We start from the raw sequence: 20,196 nt of genomic DNA, 5'->3' as shown, positions 1-20,196 counted from the left end.
AATTTCAGAATCACTCCGAAACAATTTTGGAGAAAATTTATGAAGCTGCATTGGAAATAACAGTTAAATTATTCATAACAAACCATTTTGAGGCTGTAAATACCTTTCATCTAAAAATTTAATTCATATAAAAGAATTCAACACTTTTCACCACCGTTTTTTACTCCCTTCGAATTTACACACCTTGTTAACATTTGGAACTCTCAGGATTTTTATACCCCCGCTCCGAAGGAGAGGGGGTATACTTTTTTACCCTTGTGTGTCTGTCTGTCCGCCCGTCTGTCTGTCTGTCTGTCCGTCCGTAACAAAAATTTCTGTCGCATTTATCTCAGCAACTATTTATCGCAGATGATTGAAATTTTAACACAGTGTTTGTTAAGGCATGCCATATCGTGGGATATATTTTTGTACCAATCGGACGTCAACTTCCTGTTAAATGACGACTTTGCTTATTTTTTAACCAAAATTTTCAAACAAATTTTCGTCAAAGATTTCTCAGCAACTGTTTATCGCAGATGCTTGAAATTTTTACACAGTATTTGTATAGGCATGCCATATCGTGGGATATATTTTTGTACCAATCGGGTGTCAACTTCCTGTTAAATGATGACTTTGTTTATTTTTAGCAAAATTTTCAAACAAATTTCCGTCAAAGAATTCTCAGCAACTGTTTATTGCAGATGCTTGAAATTTTTACACAGGATTTGTATAGGCATGCCATATCGTGGGATGTATTTTTGTATCAATCGGACGTCAACTTCCTGTTAAATGACGACTTTGTTTATTTTTTGCCAAAATTTTCAAACAAATTTCCGTCAAAGAATTCTCAGCAACTATTTATCGCAGATGCTTGAAATTTTAACACACTATTTGTTTAGGCATGCCATATTGTGGGATATATTTCTGTATCAATCGGACGTCATATTCCTGTTAAATGACGACTTTGCTTATTTTTTAACCAAATTTTCAAACAAATTTTCGTCAAAGATTTCTCAGCAACTATTTATTGCAGATGCTTGAAATTTTTACACAATATTTGTATAGGCATGCCATACCTTGGGATGTATTTTTGTACCAATCGGGTGTCAACTTCCTGTTAAATGACGACTTTGTTTATTTTTAGCCAACATTTTCAAACAAATTTTCTTCAAAGATTTCTCAGCAGCTATTTATCACAGATGCTTGAAATTTTAACACACTATTTGTTTTGGCATGCCATATTGTGGGATATATTTTTGTATCAATCGGACGTCAACTTCCTGTTAAATAATGACTTTGCTTATTTTTTGCCAAAATTTTCAAACAAATTTTCGTCAAAGATTTCTCAGCAGCTATTTATCAGAGATGCTTGAAATTTTTACACAGTGTTTTTTAAGGCATGCCATATCGCGGGATATATTTTTGTACCAATCGGACGTCATCTTCCTGTTAAATGAGTACTTTGTTTATTTTAGCCAAAATTTTCAAACAAATTTTCCTCAAAGATTTCTCAGCAGCTATTTATCGCAGATCCTTGAAATTTTAACACACTATTTGTTTAGGCATGCCATATTGTGGGATATATTTCTGTACCAATCGGATGCCAGCTTTCTGTTAAATGTCGACTTTGCTTATTTTGCATATTCACATCAGAGCGGGGGTATCACTAGTGAGCATTGGCTCACAGATATCTTGTTTCATATTAAATGCACTGAGTTAGAGTTATCTCCTGTATTTCCTTTGATGAACAGAATATATGACAAATTTTCAATGAAAATTTACATGTATATGTAATAACGTTTCTGAGTTTATCCATGCAAATGTGATATTGTGGAAACAGAAACTAAAGAGCCTCCCGTGATTAGCATGAATGTAATGCCATGCCCAAGATTGTAAAATCCAAAAAATATAGATGATTTTCGGATTTTTTAAAAGAAATTTTCTTTGATTATTAATTAGCGAAGCTTAATTGAGAAAAATAAAAACAAATTGGTAATCTTTAGGTACCAATGAAGGAATTTATTGTGGAAACAGAAACTAAAGAGCCTCCCGTGGATAACATTGTAGCCACCTCTAATGATACACCGTCCACTAATGATATAATGTTGCATTTATGGTCAGGTTGTTGACCACTAATGATATAATTTTATCCTGGGTCAATATTCTTTGTTTCACCGACATTTAGTTTGATCGAGCAATTTTCGACAGAGTTATGGCGTTTGGACTTGGAAAAATTCAAGTTATTAGGAGTTTCCGCTCATTTTTATCGCATAGGATAAACATATTGAAATGAAATTTGGTATACAGGTTTATCTTGATAATATCTAGGTCAAATTCGATATTGAGTTCGATCGAGCAATTTTCGACAGAGTTATGGCGTTTGGACTTAAAAAAATTCGAGTTATTTGCAGTTTCCGCTCATTTTTTTCGCATAGGATAAACATATTGAAATGAAATTTGGTAAACAGGTTTATCATAATAATATCTAGGTCAAGTTCGATATTTAGTTTGATCAAGCAATTTTCGAGAGAGTTATGGCCCTTGGACTTAGAAAAATTCGAGTTTTTTGCAGTTTCTGCTCATTTTCTTTGCAGAGGATGCACATATTAATATGAAATTTGGTATACAGCTTTATCTTGATAATATCTAGGTCAAGTTTGATTTTGGGTATGATAGAGCAATTTCCGACAGAGTTATGCCCCTTGGACTTAGAAAAATTCCAAATATTTGCAGTTTACGTTCATTTTCTTTGTGGATGTTTCCAAGGGAGGGGGGCATAAGTGTTTCACAAACATCTCTTGTTAATGTTTCTTTGCTACAACTTTTATACTATTAAATTACTGTGATATAATTTTATATGTTTTATACACATGCACCATGCAAGTATTCAAAATTATGCCTAGCCATACATATAAAATGACAGGAACAAAACTAGAATTAAATATCAGTACCTCCTGTTCACTATACTGACTGTTGAAGTTTAAATACTAAATGTATTTTAGGCACACCCCAACCTTGTTTTGACATACGATGGAAACCTCCAAGGAAATGAAGACAATCAGCAGCCCGAGGGAATCTTACCCGGGCAGTCTGTGTATCTAGTGGTCACTGAGAAGCGACAGAAAAAGGAGTCATCCAGTCAAAGGTCATTCCCAACAAATTCATATCAAATTATATCAAGATTATTTAATTTTCATGATTTGATATGTATGGTGTATTTAGCTCAATACGTCTGCAATTTGCGTCGATAATAATTAACCAATGTCATTGACATTTTCAGGATATGTTACAGACTGGTAAATTTGTATTCGCTGTAAATATTGATAGAGAACAATGCATATTTTGGAATTATTGATGATTGTTGATTTCCAAGTTGGTGAAATGGGTAGGCAAACCCGGGTCGACATTTTACGGGTTTGTGGACATATTTTAGCAGAAATTTAATAATTCATGTTTAAATCCATGCTTCAAAAACGAAAAAAAAAATTTAAAGGATGATATGCTGTAACTACTCTCTGGGAGCTCCTATTTATATTATGAATAATATGAAATTTACATCAATTTTGATAGTTTTTCAGACACAAGTAAATAAAAAGGACACCGTGAAAACAGTTTCCATAGTTCTGACACATTTCTAATAGGGGATTAAGGCATGATCGCTATTCCTAAGAAAATATTACAGCGGAAAATTATCCTCATTGGAGCCATTTGTTTGGGTTTTTTTTAATAAAGATGAAAATAATGGGTGGGCCTTGGTAAAATAGAGTGATATGCCTTTTATAGCTCTTTAACATGTCACATGACAACATTTTTAATTCCAGTTTATTCATCATTTAAGTGTGAGTAAGGTTATAAAAGTTACATGAGTTTACGCCAGGTAAACAACAGCCGTTTAATTACCGTATTTCACGGAATTTAGGTCGATATGGTTTATTGGGCGAAGGAGCCCGTTTTTAGCAACAACAAAAAAAAGAAAGTCAACTTCGATGAATTGGTCGAAAAATTACCGCTAGTTTGAATGAATAAAAATAGCAGTGTTTTAAATCAACAACGTTATCATAGTAGCACTCTTATACAGGTTAACAATTTTAATAGAAGGTTAATAAAAAAATGAATTATTTAAATTTACGCATCGTAATAAAATGTGTGAATTTGCACCATGATTTCAACCCATTTTACTCAGTACGTTTGTTATACCCGGTAGAGTGTTTACACTATTTGATCAAGGTGCTTAAGTTCACTTCCCTGTCACGTGTTCAAACTGCCCGGAGGCATGTATAGCATATGCAACCTTGTGTCATTGTTGTAAGGTATTAATTAGTTAACCGGGGTAGGGCGGGTTTTTATTTCATTTTCATTATGTTACCGGCCACTATCGGCATTATAATTATTCGTCAAGACTTTTAGTCAGTATAACTTTTAAACTTTTACTCAGGTATCGTACCACATGAATTACGTAATCTTGGTAATCGTGCGACTTTTTACTGTGTATATACACATGGATCAACCTCTGAACTTATCAAAGCCTGCGGGCATGATTAACATGTGCATATAGCTCGACTGTGTATAGATAAGTACACTGATTATCTCCCAGACTGAATTCAGACACTCATATACAGTGGAGCCTCAGATATCCGGACGCCAGATATCCGGACGCTTCACTTTCCGGTCGATTTTTATTGGGAACGGAATTTTTACACAATGATTTGTCTCGTTTATCCGGAATTCCGCGTTCCGGATCCGGACGGTCAAATTTTACCACATAATACAGTTTTCCTTTAAATTTTACCTCATTTAACCGGACGGTCATATTTTAGTGTTCGGGGGCACAAAAGTTTTTTATGCGCAAGTGCAAATTGGTGTAAAAACATCTGACACTGGTTGTTGGTTTTAAACAATGCCTTCGTCCGGTAATCGGGGTCACCTGTGTCACGCTATGTACTCGCCCAAGGATATTACGATAACCATGGATGCGACATTTTTACTTGTCGCCATTAAACTTATGAACTGTTATTGTTTGATTAAAATGTCATGAAAATTGTTTAATTTGTGTTTAAAAAAGTCATCTATTGATTGAATTAAAATTCTGTTAATCGTAGTGTGATTAGATCGTTCGTACGCCTATTCATTTTAAAACGTAATTGAAATGAAATATTTGATAATTTGAGTTCTGTTTACGATAGTTATTAAGACCGCTTGTGATGTTCAGGGTATCAACATTAATTTTATAGCGTCTGTTCAATTAACAGTGTAATAATAATTTATGCCAAACATGGCGTGGATGAGTGTTTACGCTACTTGTAAATATCGCTTGGGTGCAATTCACTCTATAGAAAGATGGATACGTAAAATTAGCTTGGGTAAGTTCTGTCAATGAAAAAACAGCTTGGACAATTATCAATAAGGGAATATATACAGATTTTCACCCATTTTTAATCATCAAATGTTGAGCAGCTTCAAAGATGTCAACACCACCGGCCAAGAGAGCGAGAGTTGCGATCACCGCTAGCTTGAAGAAAACGATTTGTCAGCGTAAAGTGGAACACCGACTTTCTTTGTTATGCGAATGTAATTAAATTATCGGTTTAATACAGTGATTGTTATGTACATGCACATGTGTTGCCTTGAAGAATGTAGTGCTTGGTTTCCTGTGGAAAAAACATACCTTAAATAATGTTTTTAACAATATTTTGTTTTTGTTAATTTAAAAAAAATCCAAATTTTTTTTGTAGTGCTTATGGCTATCAAAATAAAATATTTAATTGTATAATTAATTTATGAGTTATGTTTCCATCAATATTAAAGGAAAATATCACAATTCAGATATCCGGACGCTTCACCTATCCGGACGATTTGGCCTGGGGACAAAAGTGTCCGGAAATAAGAAATAATGCTGATTGTGATAGTTGAAATACATACAATTCCCTTTCACATACTTAATTAATGTAACTATGAGCTTCTGGAAATTTAAGGGTCGTACAAACCTGAAAAATGTTATATTGTTTATTTGTACCACATGGACTTTGATTGACAGTGATTTACACCTGCTGAAAACTACAAGGTCTTCGTCTGACTATGGTCATATGGTTACACGAGGTTAAAGAGACTCTCTAAACGGAGCACATCCTCACTTACTTGATAGTTTATAAATGGTTTACCAATTTCGGTTCATTTTAAAATGAACAGACATAGATATGTCAAATGACCCCTCAAGGGTCAAAAATGAATTTAGGATGTAGCAACTCCTATGATAAACATGAAAAATACATGCTTACAAAATAATAATTGTGGTTATTTTAAAAACTTTGAACAATTATTACCTGGGAGAAGTAGAAAAGACATATTTTTATCAACAAACATGTCCAGGAGAATCTTCGCGAGTCTTGCGTGTGTTTTGTTTACAGTAAATATGCATGCATAATAGTATAGAAGGCTGAACCCTGTAACACGTTGTGATGTAAATATGTGGTAGGTTATACGTAATTATTAATTTTAATGAAATAATAAGATTCATTTCATGGAGAACCTTTTAATTTTCTGAAAGTTAATACATTCATGAGTAGTACAAAATACCGAAACCTGAAAATTTTATCAAGTCGTTTTTTTTTTCATAAGATGCGCCGTACTGTCTCTTTTTTTTTCTCTTTTTTCAAATTTTTTAATGTTTTCAATTTGAGGAATTGAGCGCATTGAGGTACAATTTTCTTCTTCACATCTATAGGAATTTGTATGCCCCCCTTCAAAGAAGGGAGGGCATATTGCTTTGCTGCTGTCTGTCGGAAGGTCGGTCTGTCGGTTGGTCCACCAACAGTTTCCGTTCATTTTTTTCGCATAGGATGCACATATAATTATATATAATGGGTCATTCTCAAAAAAGGTGGATTTTTTCAAGTACCACTTATTTAAAAACAAAGTACGTACCGGATTGAATTTATCATATTTTGTATCGGGCATATCATGATGTTTGTTTGCTAAAATATGCCAACAGTACATCAAATGAAAATCTATTAAAATATGATATTTACAACCACATGAAAAGAAAACAGTCTTTGGTGTAACGCATAAGAAATATTCATAAATTTCATTAAATCTTTTTGTTCATGCATTTGGTTTGGTGTTAAAGTTAAATTTTTGAAGTTTTTCTTGAACTTAATCATAAAACAAGAATTCAATATTGTTTTTTCCTTAAATTTTCATATTTGGTTTGTGAATGAGAAATATGCATCTATCTCATGACATTGTATTGCACACTGAAAAATTCTTTTCCGTTTGATGTCTGATTTTTTTGGTAAGTGACATGAAAAATAATCTTAAGTGAAAGAAACCTCAATATTTCTTGAAAATCTTTGCAAATAAAAACAAAATAAGGGATGTTACACTAAGGACAATTATTGTTAGTCCAAATGTTATACCAAGGACAACCTTTATTTAAGCACAAAAATATCAGATTTCAAAATAGAGACAACTGATTGTTTTCATAGCTATAACTTATGAATGGATATATTTAACAGTAATCATTATCAATGTGCATAATAGTGCCCCTAAAGTCAAATTATTTAGACAATTTAGTTCTAATTTGTTTCACCAAGGACACTTATGCTACACCATGGACTTTGTCTGTTATAAGAATCTAAGTTTTAATATTTCAATTTGTTTTGACAGCTTGAATGTATTTTAAATGAATTCAAAATTACCAAATGCACATTTCAGCAGATATGCTATACATGTTACTGTTATTCTCTACAAGTTCAGGCTTAAAATTTAAGTTTGTTATACCAAAGACACAACATGTTACACCATGGACACCATTCTATCTAGTTGATGAATAATTTTAGTATTTTATTATACTCCTGTTTTAAAACATTGCATAATCTGTCATAAAATGTATTTATACAATACTGGTTTTATTGATTTTTCTATCGGAAATACATGCATGGGAATTGAAATACTCTTTTGTGTAACATTAAAAGTCCTTGGTAACACATTTTGTTTAAAGTCAAATAATATTTTTAGGGAAAATTTGGCTTCAGCTATTAGTCCAATATCAAATTCAATATTAATTATACTTGAATTAATAGATTTGATTTGATTTGACAATACTGAAATTTTTTAAAATGAATATTTTAGGTTATATGTCCTTGGTGTTAATTGTAAGTGTCGTTGGAGTAACAAAATATTGCATGATTGAGAAATGATCTAGTTCTACAGCAAACAGATGCATCAACATTATATATCAGCATAAACTAACAAATGTGATACATTGTGATATATTTATTTATTAATTTCATCATATCTTTCCCCAAAAAATAAATTATGTAAATTATAGTCTCTGGGATAACAGTGATAGTCTATGGTGTAACTTTTTGTTCTTGTTACAACAAGGACTGTTACACAAAGGACATATTTATGAAATAACTTGTCTCTTCTGCGAAATAATTACTGCTCCCTCAGATTAAAACAGCATATTATCTACTACAACAACACATAGCAATAGTTTGTCTGTTTTCAAGAGTGTCTAAATATTTCTTTTTCCTAGTATTTCCTGTTAGCCCAAAGACAATATAAAAAGTTACACATTTATTTCTACTTTCTTATCAGAAACCTATTGAAAGTCACAAACTCTGAGTGGAAACAGTCAAATAATGTGTAAAAATCAACTAATAAACTTTCTAAAATTTTAAGATTTTGTTAGAATTAACTGTATATGTACCAATATGTATGCTAATATATATCCAAAGGTAGCACAAAAGTGAAACTTGGCAAAAATCAAGGATTATACTTTCTAGTGCCCTGTACCAACCCAATACCACCTTTTTTGAGAATGATGTGCTGTACTGTCTCTTTTTTTTCTCTTTTTTCAAATTTTTTAATGTTTTCAATTTGAGTAATTGAGCGCATTGAGGTACAATTTTCTTCTTCACATCTATAGGTATTTGTATGCCCCTCTTCAAAGAAGGGAGGGCATATTGCTTTGCTGCTGTCTGTCGGAAGGTCGGTCTGTCGGTTGGTCCACCAACAGTTTCCGGTTTTTTTTTTCGCATAGGATGCACATATAGCAAATAAAAAATTTAGTATACAAGTTAATCATAATAATATCTAGGTCAAGTTCGATTTTGGGTGCAATCAAGCAATTTTCGACAGAGTTATGCCCCTTGGACTTAGAAAAATTCCAATTATTTGCAGTTTTCGTTTATTTTCTTTGGATAGGATGCACATATTGAAATGAAATTTGGTATATACTGTCAAGTTTATCATAGTAATATCTAGGTCGAGTTCGATTTTGGGTAGGATCAAACAATTTTCGTCAGAGTTGTGCCCCATGGACGTAGAAAAATTCCATTTTCTGCAGTTTCCGTTCATTTTCTTCGGATAAGTTGCACATATTAAAATGAGATTTGGTATTCAGGTTTATTATAGTAATATCTAGGTCAAGTTTAATTTTGGGTACGATCAAGCATTTTTTGACAGAGTAATGTGCCTTGGACTTAAAAAAAATTTCAATTATTTGTAGTTTAGTAATATGTTCATTTTCATTGCAGATGTTTCCAAGGGGGGGGGGGGTGGAGGCATAAGTGTTTTACAAACATCTCTTGTTTTTTTATAAAATGCAATAACTATTATAATATATTTTTTTTTTAAAAATACAATAACTAGAGAGTAGTTGAGGAAGAAAATGTACCTATATGCTCTCATATATTTTGATCAACTTTATAAAGTTTGGGGGGGGGGGGGGGGATATAGGGAACTGTAAGTTAACAGTGTATCCCAACAAAATGTTTAGTCTGATATCTTGCGTAATTACATTATTTATTTTTTGTTATTCTACTGAGGGGCCATATGGCACAATATCATTTGAACGCCCATCGCTGCTCAGGTGAGCGATGTGGCCCCATGGGCCTCTTGTTAAGTAACTCTGATGAAAATTGAAAATTTTTAATACAAGAGTTTGATATATAAAGATGATGTAATTATTGAAACAGAAATTTGTTGAATATAGATTCACTTACCAATATCAGCTACAAACATTCATTCAAAAGACAGAATTCTACGCAGATATGCTTCACCTTGTTTATAGTGTCTGTGATTATTTCTTATTTTCTAAATCCGAATCATTTTCATGTTGCCATGTTTGATGTTTTCCAAGGAAATGTAATTTTAAGTAACATATGTTGACTTTATTTCTAAGGTTTGCTCTGAAGCAGGAGAGATTTGATAACCTGGGCCAGTGGAAGTACAATGACGCCACTAACACAGAGTGGAACAAGAGAGCACTCTCATGGCCTGTCAAAGAAGATGGTAGCCTGAATGAGGTGAATACATCATAGACAGTCAATTTAATTGTTTCAACAAGGAAGTTTACTTAGGGAGTGAATTCAATATTTATTTGTTTTATACAATATAAAATGGTTTTGGGCAGTTTACGCTTTATAAACCGCAAAGTTAACGCATCAATCTTGTATACTCTTAATTGTAGATTAAAACGGTCATTTGACCTTAAAAAATAGCATCAAATTGTACCAAATTCAAACATAATGTCAGGCAGATTGATAAGTTTTTGATGTTAGTCTTACCATATGTAAGCTACATTCTTTACATGATATAAAATAATTTTTTAGCCAATCAAAAGGAATGTTACAACAAGAAAAAGATCATTCCATCGTTTATAAAAATAGCATAAGTTAATATCAAACACCAAATTATGCTATCCATTTTTAATACAGATGACACTTGATGGCTCAAACTTTGATCTCTCAAAATTATTGATCTCTCGAATTGAAGTCACGGTCCCAATTTTTTTTTTTTTTTGTAACTAAGCAAATTTACTCTCAATCTCTTGGACCTCTGATCTCTCAAAGTTCTTGATCTCTCGAAGTAAAACCTGGGTCCTGTTATACATATTTCATTGTTTCTCACTCTTGATAACTCGAAGTGGTGGCTGCGTGTACACATGCGACCGATCAAGCGTATGATTAGCTCCACGGGGACTTAACCTGATGATCAAGTGAATGTCTGGGGTTAGCGTGGTTGTGTTAATTGTTGACTAATAGGAGCTCCAAACCAACTGTTTTTGTTGTCTGTATTATGTTACATGAGGTCAATGATAAAAATTTCAAGATTATTCATCTTGAATCTATTTTATGTATTTTAAAGATTTTTCCAATCGTGTGCCAGCCAGTGATATAAATTTATAGAAGAGTAAATACAACCATAAAGATGTAAAATGATATGAAAAAACATATAGAAACCTAAGTTTTGCAATTACATTTCAACAGAAAGTTTTTAAGAGAAAAAAAGAAAATGATGAAAAAATTAGTCCGAATTTCCTCTGTTTTAATATTAATCTACCTTTGTCGGAGCATATCTTCCTCAAATAAACAAATCATTGATATCAATATCGATATTTGTTAATAACGTGTTATTTTGTGTTTATAAAACAACTTTGGACTACAGATATTGAACTTTGTAAAAATATTTTTTGAAATCTCAAACCCTGAGTAAATGTAATCCTTAAAACCTTTTATATAATTTTTTGTTTTAATGACGTCATTTCCGTTCGGGAGATATTGACGTTTTAGCGATTTTTAGAGGGTCGGTTTGTCCTGCTATCTCCTCTTAAACGAAAAAAGATATTGAATATAAATTTTCAGGGATTGTAGACGAAAGATTGTAGATGTGTTTAAAGGCATTTATGGTTGTCTGGCTTCAAAGGCATCGAAGCTCGCCTGGACCCGAAGATTGAGTTTAAAAAAACGACGTGATTTTGAATGGTTTTTGTTCTTTATCTCCTTTCCTGAAAATATTTTAACATAACTTATAGAGCAAATGAAATCTATATTTACAAGAGCTTTCATTTGATATCAAGAAAAAGGGGCTGACCCTTCAATTTTCTTATTCTTCTTTTTCTTCTCATTCTTCATCCAAATTTTGTCCAGGCCGTAACTTAAATACCCTTTGACATCAAGACTTCAAACTTGGAACTTAGGTAGATGGTATTGAGAAGAAGTGCACGCCACCAAAATTTTTGACCTTGACCAATTTTGTTCTTCAAGGTCAAATGTTTTATAAATAATATTGTCTGGACCATAACACAAGACTCCTTCAACATACAGACTTTTAACTTAGCTGAACCCTACCAAAAATTTTTTTACCTTGTTGTTTTTATTCAAGGTCACATTAAGAAAAAATAATAAAATTTTGTCTGGGTTGTAACTTTAATACCCTTTGACATTAAGACTTTAAACTTAAAACATAGATAGATGGTATTGAGTAAGACTGCTTAGCACCATAATTTTTCACCTTGACCAATCTTGTGTCAAAAGGTAATTCATTTTCTAAAAAATAATGTACGGATCATAACATGAGATTCCTTGAACATACAGACTTTAAACTTGAATGACAGATAGATAGTAAGTATCCTAGATGAAACCTACCAAATTTTTTGACCTAGGCCATATTTGTTCAAGGCCAAATTAGAAAAAAACATTCTCATCTTTATTTAAATATACTTAGACAGAAGGATTTCAAACTGTAAACAAAGAACTAAATTACCATGAGACATACTGTTGTTAATTTTTTTACCTTGACCCTTTTCCTAACTCAAGGTCAAATAAAGAAAAAAAGAGACCATAACGTCAAAATTCTTTGACAGAGAGACTTTAAACTTAAAACATAGTTTGATGATCTAGCGAAGTGAACCAAACCCAACTTTTTGACCTTGACCTATTTGGATCTTGGGTTCAATTATCATGAAAATATTCCTTACAATAATGACTTGTATCATATATGGATGATATATAACAAATAGCTGACATCATTCTTTTTCACTTGATAAATTTGTCCCATATTACAATCCTTGGGAAGAAGGGGAGACATGTGGTTTTTTTTGTTAAAAAAAACAATACCCACTAGTTTGTTTCTGGTCTACTAATTTCAACAACTTGTTGCATTTATGGTAAATTAAACCGCTCTTTATTTGAAATATTCTGTGATAAAAAAAATAGGAAATGCTTAAAAGTTTTTTAAAGTTTTAAAAACACTTAATAAACACAAAACTAAGTTCTGTAGTGTTGAAATTGAAGTAAAGAAAGAGAAAATATGGATGAAACTATGTTAGACTATCCTTCCATGTGACATATATAAACGTCCCACTTCTCTAATTTTGGAACCAAAATGACAGAATCAAAAATTTCCAGATTTTTTTTTTAACTTTCGATCTCTTGAATTCTTGATCTCTCAAAGTTTAGTCATGGTCCCCTGAAGTTTGAGTAATTGAGATTCACCTGTAAATGTATGTCACGATATATGTTTCCTGACCTCACAATATGATTGACTTCATTTGTTACAACAGACTCCTTTATGATATCTTTGCTTTATAAACATGATCATGGCAACCATCTACTATTTTGTAGGAATATGATTGGCCAATGGAAGGTTTTCTCCTTCCTAATGCCCCTCCCCTGCACAAGCCTCTATCCAAATTGGCAATGTCTGGAAGTAAGTACCTTCAAAAGCACTAATGTTAAATACTCGTCTATGGTTTTCTTTGTCTGAAGATCAGAAGATCACCCCAGAAATATGATCACCAAAAAATGGTTTATTTATGGTAATATTTACTGGTACATGTACCAGTTTTAAAATGGACCAAAAATATGAATTTTATTAAAACTCAATCTAATGTGTGACCCTCCATTTTGCAGTGGCTCCCCTGAGACTGATGGCAATGAAGAATGGAGAAAGGGATGCCAGACTAGCCATGCCTTGTGTGGGACCAAATCTCACAAATGTAAATTTACATTATTGAATCATATCGAGAATGTAGGCTCTGTATATAAAGTATCAGAAGAGTTAAAAGTTAATTACAAGAATGTGAATAATTTCCAAAAAGTTTAATTAAGGAGTCAATTAAGTTTTGGATTAAACCAATTGATCAATTAATTGCTGTTGATTTATCTAACATTTGGCTTTAAAGTTATAAGATCAGATGAAAGGAAATATTTATCTAGCCAGAATACATTTGTATCATGCTGGATTTGTTTTTTCTGTTCAGATGTTGAAGGATTTGAACAAAGAGAAAGGAGGCAAATCTGGAAAGAAACACAAACAACACTCCAAGCTTGTGGAAAAAGATGTTCCTGTCCCAGAGACTGATAATGTGGAGGAAGATATTAATCTTCACTGTGTGGATAGAACTGTCCGCGAACTGGAGTTTGTCATGGTAGGAACCAGTCATTTATATACCCCCGCTCCAAAGTAGAAGAGGGTATACTGTTTACCCTTGTCTGTCTGTCTGTCATTTTGGAAATACATATTTTATACAATTTTGGTATTTATTTTTCTAAATAAAATACTGCAAGCAAAAATTATCAACTAAATGCTTGTAAATAGAACATTTTGTTATCCCCTCACGCAACTTGTTGCAAAGGGGATATAGCATCGCTGATGTGCGTGTATGTGTATGATACCACAGGGTTTTCTCTAAGACCCGGGGAGCGGAGAATTCCCCCGCCTAAAGTGATGTAATTACCCGACTATTTTTGGATTTCAAACACAATCTAGCTATAAGATAGACCCGCAGACTCCCTTCTACTTTTTTATTTCTTTCTTCTACTTCAATTTTTAGAGACAAACCTGGTATGTGTGTGTGTTCAGCTTGGAAGCAAGTTTAAAAGAAAACCCTTGCTCAGATATTTATCACATTTCGTACACATATTTGGCATAGTAAAAGGACAAACCCTATTAATTTTCAAGTCAATTAGTTGAGTACATTTTGATATATTGTTAAAATAACACAATTTTAAACAAATTTTATGTACGACTCGACAATAACTACTTCCGCTTCTCTTTTGTGAAACCAAAGTGAAAGTAATTAGTTCAGATCAACAACTTGATATTTTTTGCCAATGGATTTAGATCTAGTACAGGTAAAGAAAAAGTAGTTTACATAACTATATATTCCTAAATAATGCATCCCCCACACAATAACTCATGTAGCGAGGGATGCTCCGCCGTTGTTTCTATTTGCATCTTGCTATGCAACGTTTGAATAGAATTGTCTTTAAGTCTTTTCTGAATGATTGGTTGACAATTACGACTGTTTAAATTACTTTGGTCATTCCACATGTAACCAAGTCCCAAATTATTAAATTGATCCTTAATAAATTTTGCCAAGCTTTGATAATTTTGCCTTTTCTTTCACATATACAATATGACCAGTCATAAGCAGCTCTTGATATACAATTGTCTGTCTGCAATACTGTAGATTCCTTATTTTACGCGAGTACTTAATTCCACGATTCAACGATTTACCATCAAATCGCGAGAACATAAAATCGCGAATGGCGAAATTTCATCATAGTTTCATGTAGGTTACATGTCTCCCAAAATTAAAAGCGAGATTTTAGAATTCGCGAGACGGGCTTCTCGCGATTTTACGCGGATATTAATTCCTCGCGTTTGATTAGGAATTTACAGTAATGTTAACCAGAACTTAAAAATTCGATAAAAACGAATGAGATATAAGGGTAGACACCCAGTCTCAAAGTATAACAAAGTTGTATTTGCAGTTTTACAAACACCAAGCACAAAGCGTAAAAACTCAAGGTGGACCTTTTCAATATCTTGTCCTATGTGGGAACCCTAAACCTCACATCCATAATTTAGATGCTACACACATACAGGTAACTCTCAATAATTCAAAGTCCATAGGACCGAGGAAAAACTTCGAGGTATCAAGAGTTTGAGTTTTCAAGAGTTCGGAATTTTCCGGGTTGACTGTCGGGCTTTAAAATTAGTCTTACCGGATGTTATAATTGAGCCATTTATTTAGTGCGAACCTTACGCACTTTCTTAAACGTTTTCTTTTCAGTTAATTATACAAACCTGGATGTTTTAAAACTAAATAGAAACAATTATTAAATAAATTCATGATACACTCTAATTATTTATATTATGCATCATATTATGATCAGACTGCTCAGTACTACTGGACTGCAAGACAACAAGTCGTAAATTAGATAACTGAATATCACCCATTGTTCCCCCTGTACAGGTCCTCCACAAGCTGTAAGAACTTGTTGAGCAATAATCATTATCAGGACAATGATGCTGATAAGCATAATTTCTACAGTTTTATAATTCTAAAATTTTGACCATGGCTCAAAATTATCCTTTCGTCTCAATTAATTTTTCATTTTCACTGTGTCTCAAAATTATCGTAAAACGGTCGGTGTTAATTATAGATTTGGTATCGTCATGGTCAATCATCAAACAATTATCACCTTGCAGGACAAGTGTCGCCTGAATAAACAACCCGTGACACGGGTCCCGCGTCTAACGCCTGGAGCCATTTAATTGACCAAGTAGATGTAATTAGGTAACGCTTGGATATACACAGCCACTTTGAGGTATCGAGAGTAAAAAACTATAGATAATGAATTATGGGACTGCAGTTTCACTTCGAGAGATCAAGGGTTTTGAGGGATCAAGAGTTTGGGAAATCAAGAGTAAATTTGCTTAGTTACCAGTATATAGGGAAAAAAATCGGGACTCAAGACTCACTTTGAGCGATCGAAGTTTGAGCCATCGAGAGTTACCTGTAGGTATCAAAAATAGAAAACAAAATACAATGGTTTAAATAAAGCTGATTAATTGTTGATTTGAGAGCAAACATGGCTTTGCGACCCTGTGCCGCTAATTGTTTTTGAGTGGTAAAAAATTTACCGTTATAATTGAACACAACGCCTAGGTAAACAAACTGGTCTACTATTTCTAAATTTTTACCGTTATAAAGCCATTTCTCATTGGTGCGGTAATTTCCACCATTTCTAAAAATAACAACTTTAGTCTTAGATACATTTACATCTAGGTTCCATTCATTTGTATAAAACTGTAAAGTATTCAACATGCTCTGTAGCTCATCAATTGATTCAGAAAACAATACCAAGCCATCCACATACATAAGAAGATAAAGATTTAATAATTGCAGGTCAGTAGGAGCAGTACCTTTTTAGCTCACCTGAACCGAAGGTTCAAGTGAGCTTTTCTGATCACCCGTTGTCCGTCGTCCGTCCGTCTGTAAACTTTTCACATTTTTGACTTCTACTCAAAAACCTATGGGCCAAATTTAACTAAACTTAATACAAAGCATCCTTATGAAAAGGGGATTCTAAATTGTTAAAATAAAGGGTACAACCCTTTTTAAAGGGGAGATAATTACGAAACAGTGAAAAAAGGGTGCATGTCTTTAAAAATCTTCTTCTCAAGAACCACTGCACAAGAAATGTCAATATTTACACAAAAGCTTGTATATATAGTGAAGATTCTAAATTGTAAAAATCGTGACCCCTCACTAAAACTGGGGCCCCAGGCGGGGTTCAAAATTTAACATGGAAATACATTGGAAAAATGTTTAAAAATCTTCTTCTAAAGAACCACTGTACCGGATATGCCAATATTTACATAAAAGCTTGTATATATAGTGAAGATTCTCAATTGTAAAAATTGTGACCCCCGGACCAAAACTGGGGCCCCAGGCGGGGTTCAAAGTTTAACATTGAAATACATTGGAAAAATGTTTAAAAATCTTCTTCTCAAGAACCACTGCACCAGAAATGCCAATATTTACACAAAAGCTTGTATATATAGTGAAGATTCTAAATTGTAAAAATTGTGACCCCCGGACCAAAACTGGGGCCCCAGGCGGGGTTCAAAGTTTAACATAGAACTCCATAGGATAAATGTTTAAAAATCTTCTTCTCAAGAACCACTGCACCAGAAAAGCAAATATTCAAACAAAAGCTTTTATATATAGTGAACATTCTAAATTGTAAAAATTGTGACTCCCGGACCAAAACTGGGGCCCCAGGCGGGGTTCAAAGTTTAACATAAAAATCCATAGGATAAATGTTTAAAAATGTCCTTCTCAAAAACCACTGCACCAGAAATGCCAACATTTACACAAAAACTTGTATATATAGTGAAGATTCAAAATTATAAAAATCGTGACTCTCAGACCAAAACTGGGGCCCCAAGAGGGGTTCAAATTTTAACATAGAAATCCATAGGATAAATGTTTAAAAAATCTTCATATCAAGAACCACTGCACCAGAAATGCCATCATTTACACAAAAGCTTTTATATATAGTGAACATTCTAAATTGTAAAAATTGTGACCCCAGGACCAAAAATGGGGCCCCTGGCGGGGTTCAAAGTTTTACATGTATAAGAAAAATGTTTAAAAATCTTCTTCTCAAGAACTACAATGCAACAGTTTGGGATATCACTATGCATACATCCTTGGCAATTGTAGATTCTAAAGTGTTAAAATCATGACCCTCGGAGTAATACTGGGGCATCAAGAGGGGTTCAACATTTAACATAGATATATATATGAAACATGTTTTAAAAAAAATCTTTTCCGAGAACTACAATGTCATACTTTGTGATATTACTTTACTTGGATCCTCAAATAGTGAAAACTTTAAATTATAGAAGCGATCTAATACTGGAGCCCCAGGAGAAGGGGTTCAATGTTTCACATAGAAAGATAGGAGGGAACATTTTTAAAATCTTAATGGAGGAGAACTACAATGCTTCAATTTGTGAGATTACTATGCAAGCATTCTCAAATTGTAAAGTTTCTAAATTGTGGAAGCCGTGACCCCCAGACTAATATTGGGGCCCAAGAAGGGGATCAAAATTAACATAGATATATATATAGGGAACATGTTTAAAAATCTTCTTCTCAAGAACTACAGTGCAACAGTTTGTGAGATTACTATGCAAGCGTCATTGGCTATTGTAGATACTAAATTGGTAGAATCGTGACCCCCGGACTAATACTGTGGCCCCAAGACCCCCAGACCAATACTGAGGCCCCAAGAGGGGTTCAAAGTTTAACATAGAAATATATATGGAAAATGTTTAAAAATTTTCTTCTTGAGAACTACAATGCTACAGTTTGTGAGATTACAATGCAAGGATCCTCAAATAATGTAGTTGTTAAAGCCAACCATAAACCCCGGACCAATACTGGGGCCCCAGAAAGGGGTTCAAAGTTTAAAATAGAAATAACATACATGTATGCTATGAAATAGAATGTTACAAGGAACTGTTGTTCAGGTGAGCGATGTGGCCCATGGGCCTCTTGTTTTATAAATTCATTTTCAAGATCATTTACATATAATACAAACAACATGGGAGTCAACACTTCTCCATGTAAAAGACCAACATGATTTTCAAAGAAATTAGAAATACAACCAGAAGATTTAACACACATTCTAATTGTGGAATACGTTGAACGAATTACTGCAAGTAACTTTCCCTGTATACTGTAATACTCAAATTTTCTGTACAATTTCTCCCTATTGATAGAGTCAAAGGCCTTCTTATAATCAACAAAACAATAGTCAAACCATTTGTTAGTTTGAAGTGCTTGTGAAACCAGACAATGAAGTGCAAAAATTGCTTCTGTAGTACCTAACATAGGTTGAAAACCGAACTGTGCATTTGTGACAATGCTATTAGAAGATGCCCATAATATAAGTCTACGATTTAATATTGAGGTGAACATTTTACAAAAACAGCTGATAAGACTTATACCTCGGTAATTGTTGGGGTCACCCTGGGTCACCCTTTTTAAAAATACGAACAATAAGCGTATTTGACCATTGCATAGGAAAATAACCGGATGATAGAATACGATTAAAAATACTATGTAAATATGGCATAAGTATACCCTTGAATTCTATAAAATATTAATTCAAAATATAATCAAGACCATGCAATTTGTCTCTTTTAAGATTGTCTATACATATGTAGCATCCGATATTTCTTTTTCAGAAATTTCAATGTCTAATTCTTCAAACACGGTAGGCCTGGTGTCTACCAAGGACCTTTCATAGCAGATGCTTGAAATTTTAACACACTATTTGTTTAGGCATGCCATATAGTGGGATATTTTTTTGTACCAATCAGACGTCAACTTCCTGTTAAATGACGTCTTTGTTTATTTTTAGCCTAAATTTTAAACAAATTTTCTTTAAAGATTTCTCAGCAACTATGAATTGCAGATGCTTGAAATTTTAACAAACTATTTGTTTAGGCATGCCATATTGTGGGATATATTTTTGAACCAATCGGACGTCAACTTCATGTTAAATGACGACTTTTTTTATTTTTAGTCTAAATTTTCAAACAAATTTTTGTCAAAGATTTCTC

At 33.2% G+C, this 20,196-nt stretch overlaps 1 protein-coding gene across 4 annotated transcripts in view; it reads left to right on the top strand.

The window, feature by feature from the left end:
• Positions 1–20,196, top strand: part of LOC128156116 (doublecortin domain-containing protein 1-like) — a 68,579-nt gene that overhangs the window by 29,223 nt on the left and 19,160 nt on the right. For all 4 annotated transcript variants that reach the window (XM_052818142.1, XM_052818134.1, XM_052818157.1 and 1 more), the window contains 5 exons: positions 2,982–3,124; positions 10,166–10,289; positions 13,389–13,473; positions 13,677–13,762; positions 14,027–14,194. In XM_052818142.1, the coding sequence (XP_052674102.1) occupies positions 2,982–3,124; positions 10,166–10,289; positions 13,389–13,473; positions 13,677–13,762; positions 14,027–14,194 (606 nt within the window). The remainder of the gene's footprint in view (positions 1–2,981; positions 3,125–10,165; positions 10,290–13,388; positions 13,474–13,676; positions 13,763–14,026; positions 14,195–20,196) is intronic.

Source organism: Crassostrea angulata, chromosome 1, assembly GCF_025612915.1.
Source record: "Crassostrea angulata isolate pt1a10 chromosome 1, ASM2561291v2, whole genome shotgun sequence".
In the NCBI taxonomy this organism is placed as follows: domain Eukaryota; kingdom Metazoa; phylum Mollusca; class Bivalvia; order Ostreida; family Ostreidae; genus Magallana; species Magallana angulata.
The sequence above is the reverse complement of the archived record's forward strand: the minus strand, read 5'-3'. Positions and strand labels throughout refer to the sequence as shown.